This window comes from Coffea arabica, chromosome 9e (genome assembly GCF_036785885.1).
Source record: "Coffea arabica cultivar ET-39 chromosome 9e, Coffea Arabica ET-39 HiFi, whole genome shotgun sequence".
Taxonomy (NCBI): domain Eukaryota; kingdom Viridiplantae; phylum Streptophyta; class Magnoliopsida; order Gentianales; family Rubiaceae; genus Coffea; species Coffea arabica.
This window is the reverse complement of record NC_092327.1, coordinates 6,260,178-6,280,066: the sequence shown is the minus strand read 5'-3', so window position 1 is coordinate 6,280,066 and position 19,889 is coordinate 6,260,178. Positions and strand designations below refer to the sequence as shown.

The 19,889-nt window shown below is 34.3% G+C and overlaps 1 protein-coding gene and 1 pseudogene across 2 annotated transcripts; one reads left to right on the top strand and one right to left on the bottom strand.

The window, feature by feature from the left end:
• Nucleotides 1–4,123: 4,123 nt before the first annotated feature.
• On the top strand, nt 4,124–9,257 carry LOC113710262 (mitochondrial carnitine/acylcarnitine carrier-like protein). 2 transcript variants are annotated; one of them, XM_027233169.2, is made up of 3 exons: nt 4,124–4,822; nt 7,388–7,779; nt 8,485–9,257. In XM_027233169.2, exons 2-3 carry the CDS (start codon nt 7,388–7,390, stop codon nt 8,981–8,983), a joined length of 891 nt encoding a protein of 296 aa, XP_027088970.1. In that variant the 5' UTR covers nt 4,124–4,822; the 3' UTR covers nt 8,984–9,257. The 2 variants fall into 2 exon arrangements, with proteins under 2 accessions (XP_027088970.1, XP_027088971.1); XM_027233170.2 differs by having other exon boundaries at nt 4,676–4,817.
• A 2,331-nt stretch (nt 9,258–11,588) lies between these two features.
• LOC113710049 (disease resistance protein RPP13-like) lies at nt 11,589–12,665 on the bottom strand (annotated as a pseudogene).
• Nucleotides 12,666–19,889: the final 7,224 nt, after the last annotated feature.

Here is a 19,889-nt window from a genome sequence, read left to right as displayed (position 1 = left end):
GAGTGACAAACAAATCCAGCCGAAGTTCACGGATGTGTGTTCAAGGATTTAAGCAAAATCTGGGAGAGATTCATGTCTTTGATGCTTGTCATTTTGGAACAGGTGAAAAACAACAATGTGGTAAAAGCCTTGCAAATCTACAGTACATTATCCAGGTAACGTTTTGGAAGCATTGGGAATCAAGATTAGGCTTGAGACCACCCTATTGGACTCCTGTGACGGTTTTCCCGCTATGAGCGATCACCAGGTAATTGAGGATCAGCTGCGAATCAGGCTTCACTCTTAATACAACCGTCTTGCCCATTCCTGATGATAGATTGTACATAGAATCTCATTTAGTAGCAGCTAACAGCAATGAAATAACTGAAAAACTCGAACTAGCTTAGTACTGGTAGTCAAATCACAAATGTTTAAACCATGAAAGCATACTCTTTAATCGCAAAAGATAGTGGACCTATGTTAGCTGATTAAGAATACTGTTATAGTACTTAAATCATCAAATCATTATATTACCATATTCTCTCCTTCTTTAATTCTAATATAAATCTTCCAAGTGTTACTTTGGCTGATAGATCAAGTGCCTTGATTGTGGTTTCTGGTGTAACTATTCCTACAACCTCTATCTCTTTATCCCTGGTCTTACACTTGCCTAATTATTCTTTTAATCAACTCTTAGTTAAAATTACAAGAGCTCTTAAGTGCTTTGTCTCATCCTTCTCTGAATATTGTATTTTTTAGGATCGGAAAGCTTTGGTAGAATATGTGAGTTTGGTAGACTTTATACACTTGAAACTTTGAAAATGCCAAAACCTGTTACATGTTTGTTCATCATGACACCTCTTGAAGTTTATTGTCATTTGGGTGATCTATCTCTACCAAATTTGAAGAAATTGTTTTCAAATTTTCAAGATTTATAGAGTGAGATACGTCAATTTGTGAAGCATCTCTGTTTGCCTTATTTGCCTAGGGTCAATAAATAGGCTGCATACCCTTTTGAATTAGTGAACTCTAATATTGGGGATGATTGTTCAATAATATCTAACTCTAATTTTAAATATTTTGTCACTTTTATTGATAATTACTCTAGTATTACTTGATTATATGTCATGAAAATTCATTTAGATTTATCCAATGTTTGTTGTTCCGTACTGATATAAAAACACAATTTAATATGTCTATGAGCATTTAGCAAGGTGATAATAAAAGAATACTTTTATAAGCTTTTTAACCTATATACGTAAAAAAATGGAATTCTGAACCAATATTCATGTCCTGATATAACACCATAAGATGGTGTTATTAAAAATAAATAGGCAATTACTAAAAGTTGCTAGAGCCAAGTTATTTCACCTAAGCGTTCCTAACTAGATTTGGGCAGATGCTATTTGACCAACTTGCTTTTTAATTAATTTCATGAATCTGTACTTGCTAGTGAGATATCGTATTCAGTTTTGCTTCCACCTAAACGTTCCTAACTAGATTTGGGCATATGCTATTTCACCAACTTACTTTTTAATTAATTTCATGAATCTGTACTTGTTATTGAGAGATATCGTATTCAGTTTTGCTTCGAACATAATCTTTGTTCCCTTCTGAGTCGTGTATATTTTGATGTCCTTGTTTTGTTCATGACATCCATCCCAAGCGTCTAAATTAATTGAATGTACTACTTGTTTTGTTCATGACATCCGTCCCCACAGGCGTCTTAATTAAATCCAAATTCTCTAGTATTCTTATACTAGTGTGAATAACCATGCTACCATGGTGCTGATTAGGGGTGGAAACGAACTGAATCGAATTGAGTTTTGGCCTAATTGAGTTGAATCTGAACCTAGGTTTATGAAGCTCAAACTCAAGTTCGACCTTGACGAGCTCAAAATGTAAAACTTGAGCTCGAACTCGACTCGAATTGAGTTCGAGCTTGAGCTTAAAAAATAAAAAAAAATTTATTTTATTTTTAAAAAATAAATAAAATAATAATTTTTCTTAACAAATAATAAAATATTAGGAATATATATGTAATTTTACTATTAAAATAATATATATAAATATATATATATATATAGTCGAGCTTGAGTCGACTTGTGAGTTAACGAATTTAGTATTTTTAAATTCGAGTTCAAATTTGACTTGGTCAACTCGAACTCGACTCAAGCTCGAATTTGAATCACTCGTGATCGATTTGATTCGTTTTGCAGCTCTAGTGCTAACGTTATTGAAAGAAATAAAAAGAGAGGGTGGATTAAAAAAAAGTACAATTAATCAAAATCTAAGATTTGTCTAACATTAGTTTAAAGTATGATAAAATGTATATATCATTCAAGAACTGTATTTGCGAAAGATGGATCTTGAAATAATAATAGAAAATAAACGATATATGGATAGAAATGAATGTAATCCCATGTTTTATTGATTTCAAAATGAAATACTTATAAACATTATGCATTCGATTTGATAATCTTGTATAAAAGTGTAAACATTTTTCACACCAATCAACTTTTAGTTTGAAGTCCAACATTGATGGTTTAATTGACACTGTTGAAATTTTGTGGAGTTCATACTACAAAATAATGTTCATTGTGACTTGTTTTTTTTTTTTTGAAGTGAACTTGCTAAACCTTTTGAAGTATTTCAGTGGGATCACTATGGTGTATACTTCGTTTTGTAATCAGTTGTTTTCCCCTTTGTAATCTTGCAAGTTTGGAGTGCCGTTGAAATTCTTGTAGATGGAATTCATCAATGGTGAAAGTAAGATACATAGTCTTTTTTTTTTGTTCTCAATGTATTTAGTTTGTGTAGATGACAAATAAAAATGGGTTAGTGGTCGTCAGTCTTGTGAATAATTATGAGAATAAATTACGTTATGATAATAAGATGCGTAAAATTATGAAAATTATAGGGATTGTAATTCAAACGGGCTCCTAAATTTTGGATATATGATTTTCATAGTGGTGAGTTTTTTAAATTATCAATTAGCTATTATTATTAGTCGTGTGTGTGGTGTCAGATGTGATTTGGAATTTGAAGATGTGATTTTACAGGGTGATTATTATCCGTTAATTTGCGTGGGTGATTATTATCCTTTATCTAAAATTTAGGAGTTTTGATTTTGTGGGTTAGTGGATCATTAGTTAATTAAAATTTTGGAGTTTTAATTTTGTGGATTAATGGGTCGCGTGAATTGGAAAGTGAGAAGTGATAAGGAGAAGCAATAAGGATTATTGAATCAAAATAAATCTAAAATTATAGTAAAAAGGGAATTCAAATTTTTGACGCTTGTGGAGGCTCCTCGTAAAAAACCTGCTTTCTAATACATATAAACTAGTGTGATTATCCATACTACGCACGGTGCTGACATTATTGAAAGAAATTGAAAGAGAGGGTGAATTAAAAAAAGTAAAAAAATTCTAACAACATAATCAAAATCTAAGATTTGTATAACAATAGTTCAAAATATGATAAAATGTGTACATCATTTAAGAACTGCATTTTGTAGAAGATAGATCTTGAAATAATAATGGAAAATTATATTATAAATTGAATGTATATGGATAGAAATAAATGTAGTCGTATGTTTTATTTGATTTCAAAATAAAATATTTATAAACGTCATGCATTCGATTTATTAATCTTATACGAAGGTGCGAATATTTTTCACACCAATCAACCTTTAGTACGAAATTCAATATTGGTGGTTTAATTGACACTGTTGAATTTTTGTGGAATTCATACTACAAAAGAATGTTCAATGAGATTTGTTTTTTTTGGAAATGAACTTGCTGAACCTAATTTTGAAATATTTCAGTGAGGTTACTATAATGTAGGTTTTGTTTTATGATTAGCTGTTTTCTCCTTTGCCTTGCAAATTTGAAATTGAGGCACAGTTGAAATGCTTGTAAGTAGGATGATACGTAGTCTTTTTTCTTTTCACTCACTATATTTGGTTTGTGTGGATGACAAATGAAAATGGATTAATATTGGTAATTTAATTGACTATGTTGAATTTTGTGAAAATCATACTACAAAAGAATGTTTAGTCAGATTTGTTTTTCTGATGCATGTGGAGGCTCCTTGTAAGAAACCTGCCTTCAAATATATATATATATATAGATAAGGGCTTTCGGGTTACTCGCGCACGCTCCGCTTGCTAGTGCTAGACCGACCCAAAAGCGGAGATCGCCGAGGACGCCTCATCATTTATTTCTTCATTTTTTCTGGTCAGAAAAAACCCAATTGAATCCCTAGACTTATTATTCCTTGAATTCTCAGAACCGGAGATCGCCGAGGAAGCCTCATTATTTATCTTCTTCATTTTTTTCTGGTCAGAAAATTCCCAATTGATGCCCCCAGACTATTATTCTTTGAATTCTATTTTTTTTTCAATTTTTAGATTTATCATATTCATCTCTTTTCCCCAACAGCCATCAATTCGACCTGGTCCATTCTTTTTCCCACCCAATCTTTTAGCCATTTAAACTCCAAAGACTTTTTCCCAAAAATTCTCTCTTAGCTTCAGATTTTTAGAAACCCGGCTCCCATCCAAAAAACAAGAGACAAAACCGAAAGAAAAATTTCACCCGGATCATTAGCCATTTAAACTGTCAAAACATTTTCCTAAAAATTCTCTCTTAACTTCACAGATTTTTAGAAACCGGATCCCATCCAAAAACCAAGCGAGAAAACCGAGAGAAAAAGATAAGAAAACATAAAAAAAAGGAAAAGAAGAGCAAAAGACAGAGGGCGGAGGAAGTTGCCGCCATCGCCGTCATTGTCGCCGCAAACCCAACCACCACCACGACCGTGGAATCTGCTTGAAGGCACTGTAAAAATTCCTCAACTCTCTTTGCTTCTACCATGTTGTTTTGTGAAAATGCTACGTCATGTGTCTTCTTGCTCTTAAATTTCTGAAGTTGGTATTTTTTGAGATCTGAATTTCTCGTGACTGGGGTTGGACTAAATCTTATTTTCCTGCCAAAATACGGGCTGGATTAGTTCCTGATATATTAGAATATGTTGAACTTCTGTTATGTCTAGAATCTGTTTCTGGAAATGCTTAAGTGAAAATTTGAGCTAAAGGTATGAATTTCCTGAATTTGGAGAGGATGATTCCACCAGTCCAAAGCTGGTCGGAGTTTGGGATGTCACCGTCTGAGATTTCGCCGGTGAGCAGACCTCACCAACGTAAATGAGTCTAATCAAACCGAAAGCCTTAGTATTCACACTTGTTTGATTATTTTAAGGAGCTTGTAATTTTGTTCAAATTAGCTTATTTATTTGTCAAATCTAGTTTGAATCAGCATTTTTTATCAAGTTTGAATGTTATGAAACATGAAGGGTCGTTCAAGTTTGGTTTGTCTAGTTGACGAACCATGAAATTTAGTGTATAGAGTTTGTTTTGATGTTCGGGGAAGAAGAGGCAATGGTCCAATGTTGCCAGAGGCCGACGAATATTGACTGAAACAAAGATGAAAACGCAGCAATCCTGCTCTGTTCAGTCGAGAAGGAGAAGATTATTAAATTTTGAAATTGCAGCATTAGTCCTTCAAATTTTCTAGCTTTTGTAATTTTAGCCCAAAACTTATTTTAGGTTCTTTCAATTAGGTCCTTAGGATTAGATTAGGTGATTGTTAGTTAATTAATGCTTCAATTTGTCGAGTTAAGTTCTAATTTATTTTGTTTTCTCTTTTTAAAAGTGATGTAAGGCATAGGTGCATGTAATCTTGTATTCCTTTTCTTTTCTTTTCTCTTCAGTTAATTACTTTTCATTTTTGCTATTATTATGAAATGAGATCGTGCGGGCCGTGAGCACATTGCTTCTAGGCTTTTCCTATGGAATCTTCGGAATTAATCTTTTGTTTATTTCACCTTATTGGTTATGCATGTTTTATGTGTTTCGATATTAATTACTTGCATGTTATGTGTTTAGTAATAGATTAATTCAACTTTGGCCTTAAACTTAGGAGAATAAAGTTAAACTCGCAACTAGTTTTGTTAGGTGTAGGGCGGTTCTTGAGGGTAAAACTTCAACATTTCCCCCTCACAAATATAGCTTCTGAACACATTTCTCTGATTTCGAAATTTCAAAAGGCCTGGAGTTGTTTAGTTAAAGGGTTTTAATGTGTTTTTTTCAAAATAAAACTTATCTTTTTTTTAGATGACTCGGTGCACCAAAACTCAATACCGAGTGGCAATTCAAAATTTTCAAAAACCCTTTTTCTAGGCTTTAATGAGCTCAAATCCGTCGCCTTTGCAAAGTCTTATCTACGCCCTTTTTCTTTTTATTTCCATATTTTAATTTTGAAACAACCCAAAAATCATTTTAAATAAACTTTTATATTTTTATCTTTTTATTTGAAAATGAGGCGCAACAAAGATATCTGAAATTTATTTTCCTACTGATCCTTGATGTGCCTCTTCACTTGAGTAGGTGCACCTAACTTCAATACTGAGTGATGACTCCAAATTCTTCAAAAACTCTTTTTCTAGACTTTAATGGGCCAAAATCTGTTGCCTTTGCAAAGTCCCATTTTAGGCCCTTTTTATTTTTATTTTCCATATTTTAATTTTAAAAAAGCCCGAAAATCATTTTAAACAGAAAACTTTTAGATTTTTATCTTTTTATTTAAAAAGATGTGGTGCGACAAAGATATTTGAAATTTATTTTCCCACTGATACTTGATATGCCTCTTCACTTGAGCAGGTGCCAAAGAACTTGTACTTTTTCAGGATTGCAGTAGTTGCTTGCAGTTATCATACTGTAATGATGAGGAACACTATTTGTACGACATTTATGATTTTTTTGCATTAACTTTGATTGTTTCATAACACTGTAGACATAAGCCTTTGTTCAATATGGCATCAGTTCTTGATAAAGTTTTACCCAGATGTACATCTGATCATGCAAATGAATGGGCTTCCAAGCGGAAACTGTTTTTTCACAAAACTGTGAAAGTAGATGGAAATATCTGCTATATCTTATTTTTTAATAATTAATGGAGGCTTAAAAGCGAGTAGAATGATTCTTTTTAGAAATTTGTCATGAAAAGATGATGTTATTCATATTATTTGGAGAATATGATCCTCCAATATTCATCTTGTGCAATCTTCTCCTCAATTTGACCAGATATAAATTCAATCAAGCATGTCACACTCCCAGATGAGCAACCTGCCTTAGAATATAGGATTAACTTTTTATACATTGATAATGTAGTGATTTTTTCACTAGCAACCTTGGATTCATGTCACATGCGCATGATTTGAATTTCAAATTTGAATTCATGTTATGTGGCGATCTAAACCTGCTTGTGTAAAAAATCTTTTCAATGACAATGTATAAAAACATTATCCTAGAATATAACCTTTTTGTTTTCTATTTGATTAAATGTAGATGGGTGATGTAGCCAAGGACTTGACTGCTGGAACTGTTGGAGGGGCTGCACAGTTGATAGTTGGGCACCCATTTGACACTATCAAGGTGAAGCTTCAGAGCCAGCCACCTCCACTTCCTGGCCAGCCTCTCAGGTACTCAGGTGCCATGGATGCTGTCAGACAAACATTGGCAGCTGAAGGCCCAAGAGGTTTATACAAAGGTATGGGAGCTCCCCTCGCCACTGTTGCAGCCTTCAATGCAGTGCTCTTCACAGTAAGGGGTCAAATGGAGGCTCTGGTAAGATCTGAACCAGGTGCACCACTTTCTGTGAACCAGCAAGTTGTTTGTGGGGCAGGAGCTGGAGTTGCTGTGTCATTCCTTGCCTGCCCTACTGAATTGATAAAATGCAGGTTAGCCTCTTATTCTGAATCATTAGTTGTATAGTTCCAAAGCAATGTCTTTAAAGCATAAGCTTCAACTCGTTCTGTCAAGTAACATTTAAATTGCTTTTTGATTTGAATGTGGAGTTTCTATAGCAACAATTTATTTTCTGCTATTTTCTGTTTTCTGTTTCTATCTCCGGTTGTTTTTCCCAGTGTTTGCAGGAGAATTTTTTTAATTTGTGGGTGGGGTCTGGGCTCATAACTTTGCTGATCTTTGCTGGTTGTTGAAAACATTAAGCAGAGAGATAAACAAAAAGTGAAGGGCCTTGTACGGTGGTGGAAACTATATTAATTACTTTCAAACATTTTACTTCCTGCAACCATCCTATCATTCGTAAATGTAAAATCTGAGATATGCGGCAGTGCAGAAATTCTTTACACAAGCCATTATAAATGTCCATCCTATGCGCAACAAAAGCTAATAACTATAACATGTGCTGATGCTAAGTATCTAGAAATGCTTTTAAATAATCTTTTGCACAACTAGTGCAGAAAATAACTAATTTTAGGATACTTGCAAATATTCTGTTTCAAAAATAGTCCCCCCCCCCCCCCCCCCCCCCCCAAACAACAACAAAAACCCCCCAAAAAAAAACCAAAAAAGAAAAAGAAAAAGAAAAAGGGCTGTTAGGATCTACCTATCTTTTGATTGGAGTAACTCCATTCATGCAGGTTGCAAGCTCAGAGTGCATTAGCAGGTTCTGGCTCGGCTGCTGTGGCAATCAAGTATGGAGGGCCAATTGATGTTGCCAGACATGTAGTGCAGTCCGCAGGTGTGACGGGTTTGTTCAAGGGTTTAGTTCCCACCTTGGCACGTGAAGTACCAGGAAATGCTGTGATGTTTGGTGTTTATGAAGCAATTAAGCAGGTCCTTGCAGGAGGTCAAGACACTTCTATTTTAGGGCGAGGTTCTTTAATGTTGGCAGGAGGCTTAGCTGGGGGTTCCTTTTGGCTATCTGTCTATCCAACTGATGTTGTGAAGAGCGTAATTCAGGTTGATGAGTACAAAAACCCCAAGTACTCTGGAAGCTTTGATGCTATTAGAAAGATCTTGGCATCAGAGGGGGTCAAAGGCCTGTATAAGGGTTTTGGACCTGCCATGGCGCGAAGTGTTCCTGCAAATGCTGCTTGCTTCTTGGCATATGAGATGACGAGGGCTAGTTTAGGGTAATTGTTTCAATTGGTACCAAATCAAAGGGCTCAGGTGGATATCTGGCCATTCTTAACTTTCACCTTGAGACTATTCTTTTGGCATTTGCTGGAATTGATGTCCCAGAATTGTTAATATGTTGCTGTTAGTCAATTTTCTCTTCAAAAATCTCTGCATTTCACAATTATGAACTCTTCACGTGTATGGTTTTCACAGAGGGCCTATACTAGAGGATCTCTACAGGAGTATCTTATACTCCACTGCTATAAAACTTGTGAATTTGAAGATGATAAAATGTGTCTGAGAATTGCATTAAAAAGCAGAGGACATGCGATTTAGTTATTGTCATTCACCAGGAACAAGAACACCTTTGCGTGTGACATCTAAGTTATTTTTTGGTTGTTAATGTTCTGCAGCTCTTCGAGGAATTAATATGGGCTTTGTAAGATACAATAGCTGTTATTGAATAGAATAACCTTCTCCACGTCGTTATGAAGCTACCAAGCTGTGATCCTGAGAAGTGCTAGCATGCCAAATCAATCATGGATGGTTGTATGGTCAAATATTCTGAGGTAGGGGTCGCTAGCTATCTTGTCAGGAGTTTGGCCATCAAGCCTGCTGGCAAAATCTCTTTGCATGTTCACAAGCTCAAGCTTATCAAGAGTAGCTATGTGCATCAGCTCTTCCGGCAGCATGCCTAATGATTTGCAGCTCCTGATTATCGGCACTAGATTTGCAGCTCCTGATTATCAAGGTGGAAATGCAGCTTTCTCCACCTTTATTTTAGCCAATTGATGTAGGTCTCTGAGCTCAAGGAGTTTCAATCGGTGAAAGCCGTTCCCGGAAATGACTAGTTGTTGTCCCTCATATGCAAATTTCATCTTGAGGAACGACAGCTGTCCCAATTGTTAGATAATTTTCAAAATTTGGTCATTTGTATGTTGGGGGTCAGTCTTAGGACCCGACGTAGAGCCCAACATATTCTGGATCTTATAATTCAATCTAGTTTGTGATGTTAGGCGCCTGACTTTGAATCTAGCATGAGAAGGCGCCCGACTTTGAATCCAACATGGCAACATAAGACCCATCATTGTTTGGTTTTTGCGATGATTAAAAGATGTTCAAGTTTATTATTTGGTACATTTTCATATGTTTGACGGTCAACTACCATTCAAATGAGGTCTAAACATCCAAAAATTATCTGAACACTTGCATTGGTGTTGAGGAACTTTTTGACCAACACGGTTGATGGAAAGTCACAGCGGAGCAAGCTTACAACTCTTTATCATTCTCAATTTCAACTCTATAAAGGTCTAGTAGGAATAATTACTACCGAAGATCATTTTCCTACAATTAGAATTCTCTGCAAAAGCACAACATGGTTCAAGTAAGTTTGTCTAACTTTGTGCAAGAATCAAAGGCAAACACTCTTCAAATTATTCTAAAGGATATTTGTTCAAGGCCTTTACATACTAAATTTTGGACAAATAAAATCTAAAGAAGAGTGATCTCGAGTCACCATATGAAGTTTTTTTGCATTATTTACTTTATAACTTTTAGCCATTTTTTCTTGTATTATCCCTAACACTAACTTTTCTAGTATTGGCATTGGGTCATCCATGAGATCTATGGATCTCAAAGACAACTGAGAGAGATTTGGAGGAAATTTAGGAGGCAGCATTCTCAACTTGCCGAATAGCTTAAGCTCTGTTACATGATGGAGCTTAGATAATCCAACTAGAGATGGTGACTTGCGTTCTTCAACACCATAAAGATGTAAAGTCTTTAGGGTTCCAACCTCGCATAAATGCATGCATAGCTTATCTATCTCTGAGATGACATCTACTAAAATCCCCAGACTTGTCAAAGTTGTCATGTTATTATGCATAATGTGATCAAAGTGTATGCATGCCTGACAAAGTCTGAAGATTCATCAATCCTTCAATCTTAAGTGACTTATCAAATCTTATATCAGACGCATATAGATGCCATAAACTTTCAAGCTTCCAAATGAAATTTAAAACTTCCACTTGCAAATAGTTGAATATGTCAAGAGTTTGTAGGTTTCGCAAGCAACCTAGGGAATGAGGGAGCTATTTTATGACTGAGTCTCTAAGACTGAGGTACCTCAATAGCCTGACTTTACCAATTCCTTGTGGCAGGCATTCAATGCACAGATTCTCTAGGTCTAGTACCCTAAGCTTTCTGAAACATATAAAGCTAAGACTAACACTTCTTTCATATCTACAAACATTAAAATACAGAAGAGACCAGAGATGAGGTGTGGAATTCACAAAATATATGTGATCCTGAGGCAGAATATGAACAGCAAGGTACCTGGATTTAGCTGGAATTTCATCATCTCTTATGTCATGGATTTGAAAAAAAATTTCATCCTTTGCCAATTTTTTTTTTTTTTTGTCAAAACATCCTTTGCCTTTCTGATTGCCAAGTGTCATAATAAATCATGGATCCAACAGCTTTTTATCCTCTCATCAGTGGTCATTAGTGCCACCTGAACCATATTTCTGTTAAAAAGTTGTTCCACACCATATGATGCAGTTTCGTCCAGATTTTCTGCATCTCTTTTTTGAAACATTCCCTCGGCAATCCACATGTGGATCAATTTGCGCATAGAAATCTCAGTATGTTCTGGAAACAAGCCCAAATACAAAAAGAAAAATTTCAGATTGGGAGAAAGGTCGGCATAACTTTATTCCAAAATTGTTGATACTCCTCCATTCTGGCCCCTCGATAAGTATGTGCTAATGTTGTTGAGTACTTTCTCCCATTCGCTCTTCATCTTTTTCTTGCTCAATAGCAGGCCACCTAAAACCGTTATGGCCAGTGGCAGACCAGCACACCACCTTGCAATCTCTCTGCCTACATTTTCCAAATCCAAAGGACACCCAGAATTAGCCCCATTACTGAAGGCCTTTTTGAGAAACAATTTCCAGCTATCTTCCTTGCCCAAAGCTTTCAGCTCATATGGGATGCTAAGACCATCCACATGGAGAGGAATATTCGTATTGCGGCTTGTAAGTAACAATCTACTTGATCTACTAACATCAGGAAGGGCCCAAGCAAGACAATCCCACGCTTCCTTCTTCCATACATCATCAAGTACCACAAGATAACATTTTTCTTGTAGATCTTGATAGAGCCTTTGTTTCAAGTCTTGCTCTTCCATCTTTTCCAAAATTTCTAGTTGCGCGTTACTCATTGGATTCAATTGCTTTATGATTGATCTCAACATCTTTTTGTGATTGTATCTTGAAGAGACACAGAGGCAAGCTCGACACTCAAAACTTGTCCTCACATCAGCAAACTTTTGTGGCTAGAGTTGTCTTGCCAACACCTCCCACGCCAATGATTGAAACCACACGGCGGTTTTTGTCTTCTTTCAAAAGTTCTGCCACCAGGGATTTTTTGACCTTCTCGAAGCCCACAATATCCTTTTCCTCACTAATTGGAGAGGATCGCCCGAGCCGTTGATGCTCTTCTCCATGTGTACTCATCCCCTCTCCCAAGATTTCTGATACCATACTTTTCATGGGCAATATGCCAATTTGGTAACAAATCCCTTTATCGTTTATGCACTCAATTTTACTGGCAAAGATCTCAATGACATCCTCCGCATCATAAAGGCCGCAGCTCTGATTTCAGAAACCCTGTTGTGAACCCTCTCATTCTCATCTTGCCTTTGGTCTGCATCTTTTAGGGAACACCGCATTCGGACCAGATCATTTCGGAGTCTTTCAACTTGTCCGTGAACACCTTTCAGAAAGACAAATTTTTAATCAGCAGATCGCCAACTCTCTCGACAACAAGAGAGACAACAGCGTCTGCCATCTAGTTTACGTGAGCTTAGCTTTTCAAGATAAAAGAGTAACAACCAGCAAAGGAGGAGAAGCTCTTGGCTATTAAGTGCAGTTGCAAAACTCTCATCTCAGTCAGTTTAACTGATCTCAGACGAGAGGTTCCATTCACATAGTTCATTTTTCCCTTCCAGTTTTCTCCTTAACTTTCTTAAAAGAAAAAAAAAAAGCAATTATTCCAGTCAAAAGAAAGCAGTTTTTGATTAGAATAAATCCACAAGCAGGTAGGGACATCTGAGAATCCTCCCAAAAAAAAAAAAAAAAAAAAGGGAAGTGCTGCTGATTGCATGTTTATCCAAGTCACTTTTATAGGGGAAAAAGAACAATATTAGAAGATTCCCATCTCAATATCTTCAAGTCACTTTTTCCATCATCTACCTCATTAATATTCCGCATTATTGACGAAATATATGGTATGCAGTGTCAGTGGTTAGAATGCTTGCATGCATAAAATCCCTTTGCAGTTCAGTAACATCATAAAATTTGCCACATAATTGATGATAGCACTTAATCTTAACATACCAATTAACTATATTAACAATGGTAGCCTTGCTACTTTTGAAAGTAAATCTGTGAGGTCATATGACAGAAACTAACATTAAGAATTACAGGGAAACAAACACACGTATACATCCTTTTATGCTAAATTTGTCTTTTTGGCAAAATTAACGGAATCAGTATGGTTGATTGTTAATCCAAGGATTTAAATGACACAAAATAACGTTAAGGACTCAAGTGGAAATTCGGTAAATTCTGGGGTTTCGACGTAATTAACCCAATAAATTTGTGCAACTACTTTAAGTTTTTGCTTCTACTTTATTATTATTATTATTATTATTATTATTATTATTATTATTATTATTATTATTATTATTATTATTGGAATGATTTGGTTTGTTTGGATAGAATATTATTTGAAATAATTACTGTAAAATTTTTTGTGATGTGATGTATGTGAGATAAAAAGGTAATTGAAAATATAAAAAAGTGAGTTGAAAAATATATTTATGATATAAGCGAAATATTATTTGAGATAATTGGCTATCCAAACAAATCCATTGCTTATAGACACACCGACAAAGCCAGATTCATTATGACGGGGCATCAACATTTGAAATTTCATGTAATAGGCTAAAAAGATTTTAATATTTTTGTTATGTCCCATGGGAGCAACACCCAAATCACATACTGATCTCGTTTTTGTGATTGCCCTGCCCCAAATGCTTGGAAGTCTTTTCGATTATCCCCTACTATTAAGAGATTGCATACCCAAATGAAGATTAAAGGGCAGTTTAACATTTAAAAAGGATTCAAAGACTTTTGAAGCTAAACACAGTTTTTATTAGTGTGAAAATGGAAGAGTTCGAATATATGATTTTTGCATTAAAAACTAATTTTTAAAATATACCATAGCTGATTGTTTACACTAGAAATCAAATAAACTGCCCCAACATTTTCTACGCTTTTCTGTAGAATCGTCCAATTTGTAAAACAATTGTTACTTTTGCAAAGGCGTCGGGGTAACATTTTGGTATTTAAAATCCAAGTATCAAACAAGAAAGCCAAAGTGGCAAAAGTGGGTGAAGTCATTAGATTTTGATATTGGAACGCTACCCAATGCTGGTCAAAAGCAAAAGACTTATCTCTTCACTTTACTTCCACGCCACTCATATTTGCAATCATGCTAGTGCAAAGAAACAAGCCCTTTACATGGTCTTCCCTGTCACTGTCTATGGTTTACTTCTGCCTTTTCTTTTGTGGACCAAAAGTTGATAACCTAGCTCTCAACAATTTACCACATATTACTGAAGTCCAACGATGCCCTTTTTGCCCTAGCTTCCTTGTAGGATGCATTTATGTCATCACAATGTCTAAAACCATTTCACAGAACACCCCTTACAAAATTATAGCGATGCTTTTATGTTCCTGGATCATAGCATCAGATTTCAGTACGAGAATCAAACTTAAAACCCATTCATAACTCAAGCTTATACTGAATTAAAGATCAAGTGAATGAGTGGCTAAATCTCCTTTTGATAATGTTTTCCTGAATAAGCATAGTTTGTATTTTTTTTTTAAGTTTCTGCATCCCTTTTCTAGCTTAATTCAAGCTCATGGTTTAGACGTACCCTTCTTACAACTCCAAGATATCAAGGACTATAGACTTAAAAAAAGTGTTCATATAATATGAACTCCAAATAGTTTGTACAAATAATGCGTTGGTGACTAACTTAACACAAATGAATTAGCGATTGGCTAAAAGATAGCAGTTTACGTATTGTTAAACAAAAGATGTTCTCCTATTTTTGAGAACCATATTTTGTTACTTCACACTCCAAATAGGATCTCAACCAGTGTTTTTTCTTTTTTGGAATGCATGAAACACGGATTTATTGTCAAACCCCATACCCAGGACATAACACCATCATACCCTGTAGGTAATCCACAAGGCACAAAACTCAAAGCTAAACTAATGTAAGTTCTATCAAATATCAAATACATTTCCTTACATAGTCAACATTTCCTTTAAGACCAAATGAGATATCATTTCTCAAGTTCATCCAAATATATACTCAACCATTTTTAAATACTTAACTCTTTTAATTTATAGTGATTTAACTAATCAATCAACTCATTCTTATAGATCAAAATTGGCATCTACCAATGTATCATGACCACCCAAGTAATGAGAAAAGCCAAGTGGATAACTTCACCTTTTAATGAACGTTTACCGTGTAATTAATATCTTTTTACCACATTTATCTCACATTAATCACAAAATGAGTCGTGCCAATTCCATTATGTGATTAATGTTCTTTTCTCGTATAAAAAATATAACTCCCAAAAGAACAAGTATTTAGAAATGCCTTTCTAATATTCATTCACTTTGTACTAAGATTTCTTGAGTTATATTTCTACAAATGGCCATTAATTCAATAACTCCTCTTTCATAAAAGGTGGTAAATCTTTAAGGATTATTTACTACCCTTTCGTACTTCAATTGTATACCTATATGTTAATATTTTGAGTATTCTATTTTACAGAAGCAAATAAATAACACAGGATATAACTATCCATACTCAAGGTACCATGATAATCCTAAGTTAAAGGATCACTTATATAAAACATCATTTAGAAATTAATTTCTTCTGACACAGAAGAAATCTCTATATAGATCAATCGTACAATTTTTTCCCTATTGTCTATTTATAACAAAACAAAAAAGAACTTTTGATTTCATTAGCTTGAAGTTGTTAGGTATGAAAAAGACAATAATTATTTTTAAATCAAATAAATATAAAAGATGAAATGTATTATGGAAAACATTAAAAGAAACATTTTCTGCGGCTGCCGCAAGACTCTTTCTTTCCCTCCTACCTGCATCTTCCTGTGTCTGTTAGAACATCCCTACTTCTAGATAGCAGGGGGTTCTCGCATGTTCGGCTTTGCACGGGTCTGTAATTTTAACTTTTGTTTCTCAGTTATGAGATAACTAAGGGGCTGGCACTCCTCTCCCCGTAAACGGGGTTTTTGCCAAAAAAAAAAAAAAAAATCTAAATTCCACGTAAGAAAGTTAGAAATGGTTGTTTATAATATTTCCTATATTGTATTACCAATGAGTTTTGCCCAAATTATGTATTTTTGTTTCACATAATCCCTTTCATTCTTCAATTTTCTTTGTGTAAAGTCACCCTTGTTTTCATCTTTCAAAGTTGATCTAATTCATTTCCAACATTCTATTTTTAAACTGCTTCCACTATAATTATTAGGATGTGTTTCAATCAAATGTAATTCTATGAATCATCTGAATACTTCCAAATATTTCTAATTAGCCCTGCTGGAATTCTGTGGTCTCATACCTACGTTGCATATAGATAGACCTATATAGAATAATGTATTAAAAAAAGAAACATAAAAAAAGCAACAAATAAGCAATATCACTTTTTTTTGTCAAAAAAATAAGCAACATCACTTACCTTACTAAAGAAGGGAAAAAAGGCAATAAACAGAGGGGAAAAAAGGAAGAAGTAGAAAGTCGTTAGGCTGAAAGTATCATATTGTTTAACTAGAGAAGGATTCTGAACTTAGTTAACAAATAAAAGTAGATTTGATAGATATGGTAAAGTAGTTGAAGTAAATCCATTGATTTGAATCAAAATTTAGCATTCAGTCAGGATTTGTTTGCTACAAAAAAATACATATAAGTTCAACACCACTTCATAATTTTAGCAGATAAGTTTTTATTTATCAAACAATCAAAACTCCTAAATCTCTGAAAAGATTTAGATTCAGCACCTTTTCACATTATCAAACAGACACTCGGTCCTTGAAGATTTCATTCAACCCTTACCAAATCATACCCTCCACTTAAGCAAAGAAATTGTGGGAGAAATTGTAAAGCAAAGTGCATGAGCAGCCAGACATGTTCAAAAGCTTGAATGCGATCTTCAGAAAAAAGTCAATGCTGGTAAAATAATATGCTAAAGAAACTCGATCCAACCCAACACCAGACATTGTTTAAATACCTGTATGAGGATTAATTTGGCTTTGATATTCTCATATTTTAACCGAAACTTAAAAATCTGTCAAGAAATTCTGCAACTGGGTTAAAAGTATAATCGCCTTTGTATTTACCAATATAATAAATGAACCAGCTTTATTTCTAAAAAATATAAAAGAAATTGGATGCCACTAAGGTGATATTATACCACAACTATTCATGATAGATGATCATATTCATCACCTGAATGCCAACTAGTTTGATATGGTTGACGGACTCTGGACTCTGGGCTTCGGGTATACGTTTCCTCTTGGATGTTTACAACGTCAAAACTGAACTACAAAGCAATGGTGGCATGCAAGGATTTAGAAGCAATAACATTTTTTCTTATTAAAACAGAATTATAAGTTAAAGCCATGATCTCACACTTAAAGCTCAATGCAAAGATCCTAAATATGATTTAGCCTTACAAAATTATAAATTTATCCTCATACAAATGCAAATTATCTGTTAAAATCTCATATGAAGATTCAATTTTGTACCACAAACTCAATGCATAAGTCCCAACAGTAATTTTTCCCATATATATAGGAATTTTTAAGCTAGCACTTCATCAAAGCTCAACTTTGCACCCAAAAAATTCAATACCAAGGTCCTAAATTTGAACTACTCCTAATAAAATTGGAACTTTTTAATTAGAATCTTTTGTAAGAGAGTTTGTCATGATTATACAAGAATTAGAAGTTGGACGACAAGTTTTAAACCACCACTAGTACTAATCATTAAATGCATTTGTAGACACTAAATTTTTCACAAAAAAATTTATTAATTTTTGTTGTATCTTTATTTTATCATTTTCATTTTCATTTATTTTTGTCTTATTTTGTAGGAAGAAAAGAAAAGAAAAATGGGATTTTCAAAATTAAAAGAAAATAGTAGAGATTTCCTTTCTAATCCAACCAAAAATTCCCCCCAAAACCCAAATCAAAACCCAAATAAAGTCCAAGCAAAAACTCCCAAACCCAAGGCAAAATCCACCAAAAAGTCTGAAGATATAAAACAAAAAGAAGGCCCATCGGCCCATGTGTTTCTATTAAAAAAAAATTGTACTGTAACTTCTTCTTTTTCAAAAAATGGTACAGAGGAACAGCTGGATTTTTTGGCAACTTAGATTTGTTTTTGCTTCTTGTTTTCTTTTGCTCCAAGTTTAGCAAGTACTGGGACACCTCACCACGCCAAATCCATCAAGAAACAACTGAAAAAATGGATCCAATGAACCAAAAAAGCCACATAACCCATTTTCTTTCATATCTCAACCATTCATCTTAGGTTTTAGGTTTTTTTGTCCCAAATAAATAGAAGATAACGCAGCTTTACGGTAGAGGAGAGGGAGGAAAGTCAGCAAAACATCAGAGAGAGAGAGAAAAGGAGAAAGAAAGAAAGAAAAGAAATTCTTTTTTTTGCAAACAAAAAAAATTGAGCCAGGGTTGACCGAACAGCCCTGTTCGTCACCTGATTCCGGCCAGCTCCAACCTCCTTTGAGGAGATTATTTTTTCCGCATTATCTTTGGTCATAGGAGAACAACCTGATAAACGTCATTAAACCACTCTAATTTGAGCCCAAATTTACTAGTTCATCAACACTTGAACCTCTACGACTGTAATTTGTTTGCTTCATTTCCAGCTTTTAGGACCGTTTTTCTTGAGTTTTCTCACGTAGATTCGAATCAACGAGCTAATTGATTAGAATATAGGTGTAAAAAAGAAAAGTCAGACACTTGCGGATTTGACAGAGTCGATGTATAAAACTATGGGTACCGGGCTGAGACAGCCCGGCACCTGACAGAAACTTTTTTTTTTAAAAACATGTCAGGTGCCGGGCTGTCTCAGCCCAGCACCTGACACTTTTTTTTTGAAAAAAGATGTCAAGTGCCAGGTTGACACAGCCCGGCACCTGACATCCAATTGAGTGAATTGCAATTCATCCAATTGAGTCAATTGAGTGAATTGCAATTCACTTTATTTGTTAAGCTAGTTGATGCAATTCACTTTAATTAGTTTAGTGGATTAATTAGTTTAATTAATTGAGTGAAGTAATTTTAAGAGATTCGATTAAATGCATTTAATTAAGGTGATGGTTTAATTTGTTATTTATTAAATATTCATTTATTTTTTATAAATGATTTAATTATTTAATTATAATGCATTATTTGTTGTTATTTGTTATTATTTGTTGTTATTTAATTACACTTTATTTGTTGTTATTTGTTATTATTCGTTGTTATTTAATTACACTTTAGTTGTTGTTATTTGTTATATTATTTGTTATTATTTCTTATAATTATAGAATCGCAATTATTTATTTATTTGTTATAAATTATATATATTTGATTCAATTAATTAATTATTCAAATAAGCATATTAATGAGGTTCTAAAATGCTATCAACACTCGTATCTAATAGGTATAACACGTCAAGTGATAATTGTTTGGTGATTCAAGTATATTGGGGTGGAAAAATTATAAACGAATGAGGGTCAATTTCATAT

Coding starts and splice junctions, on each gene's coding strand:
- LOC113710262 (XM_027233169.2), top strand. CDS start 7,388: ATGGGTGATGTAGCCAAGGACTTGACTGCTGGAACTGTTGGAGGGGCT. Junction 7,780..8,484: donor ACTGAATTGATAAAATGCAG/GTTAGCCTCTTA, acceptor CCATTCATGCAG/GTTGCAAGCTCAGAGTGCAT.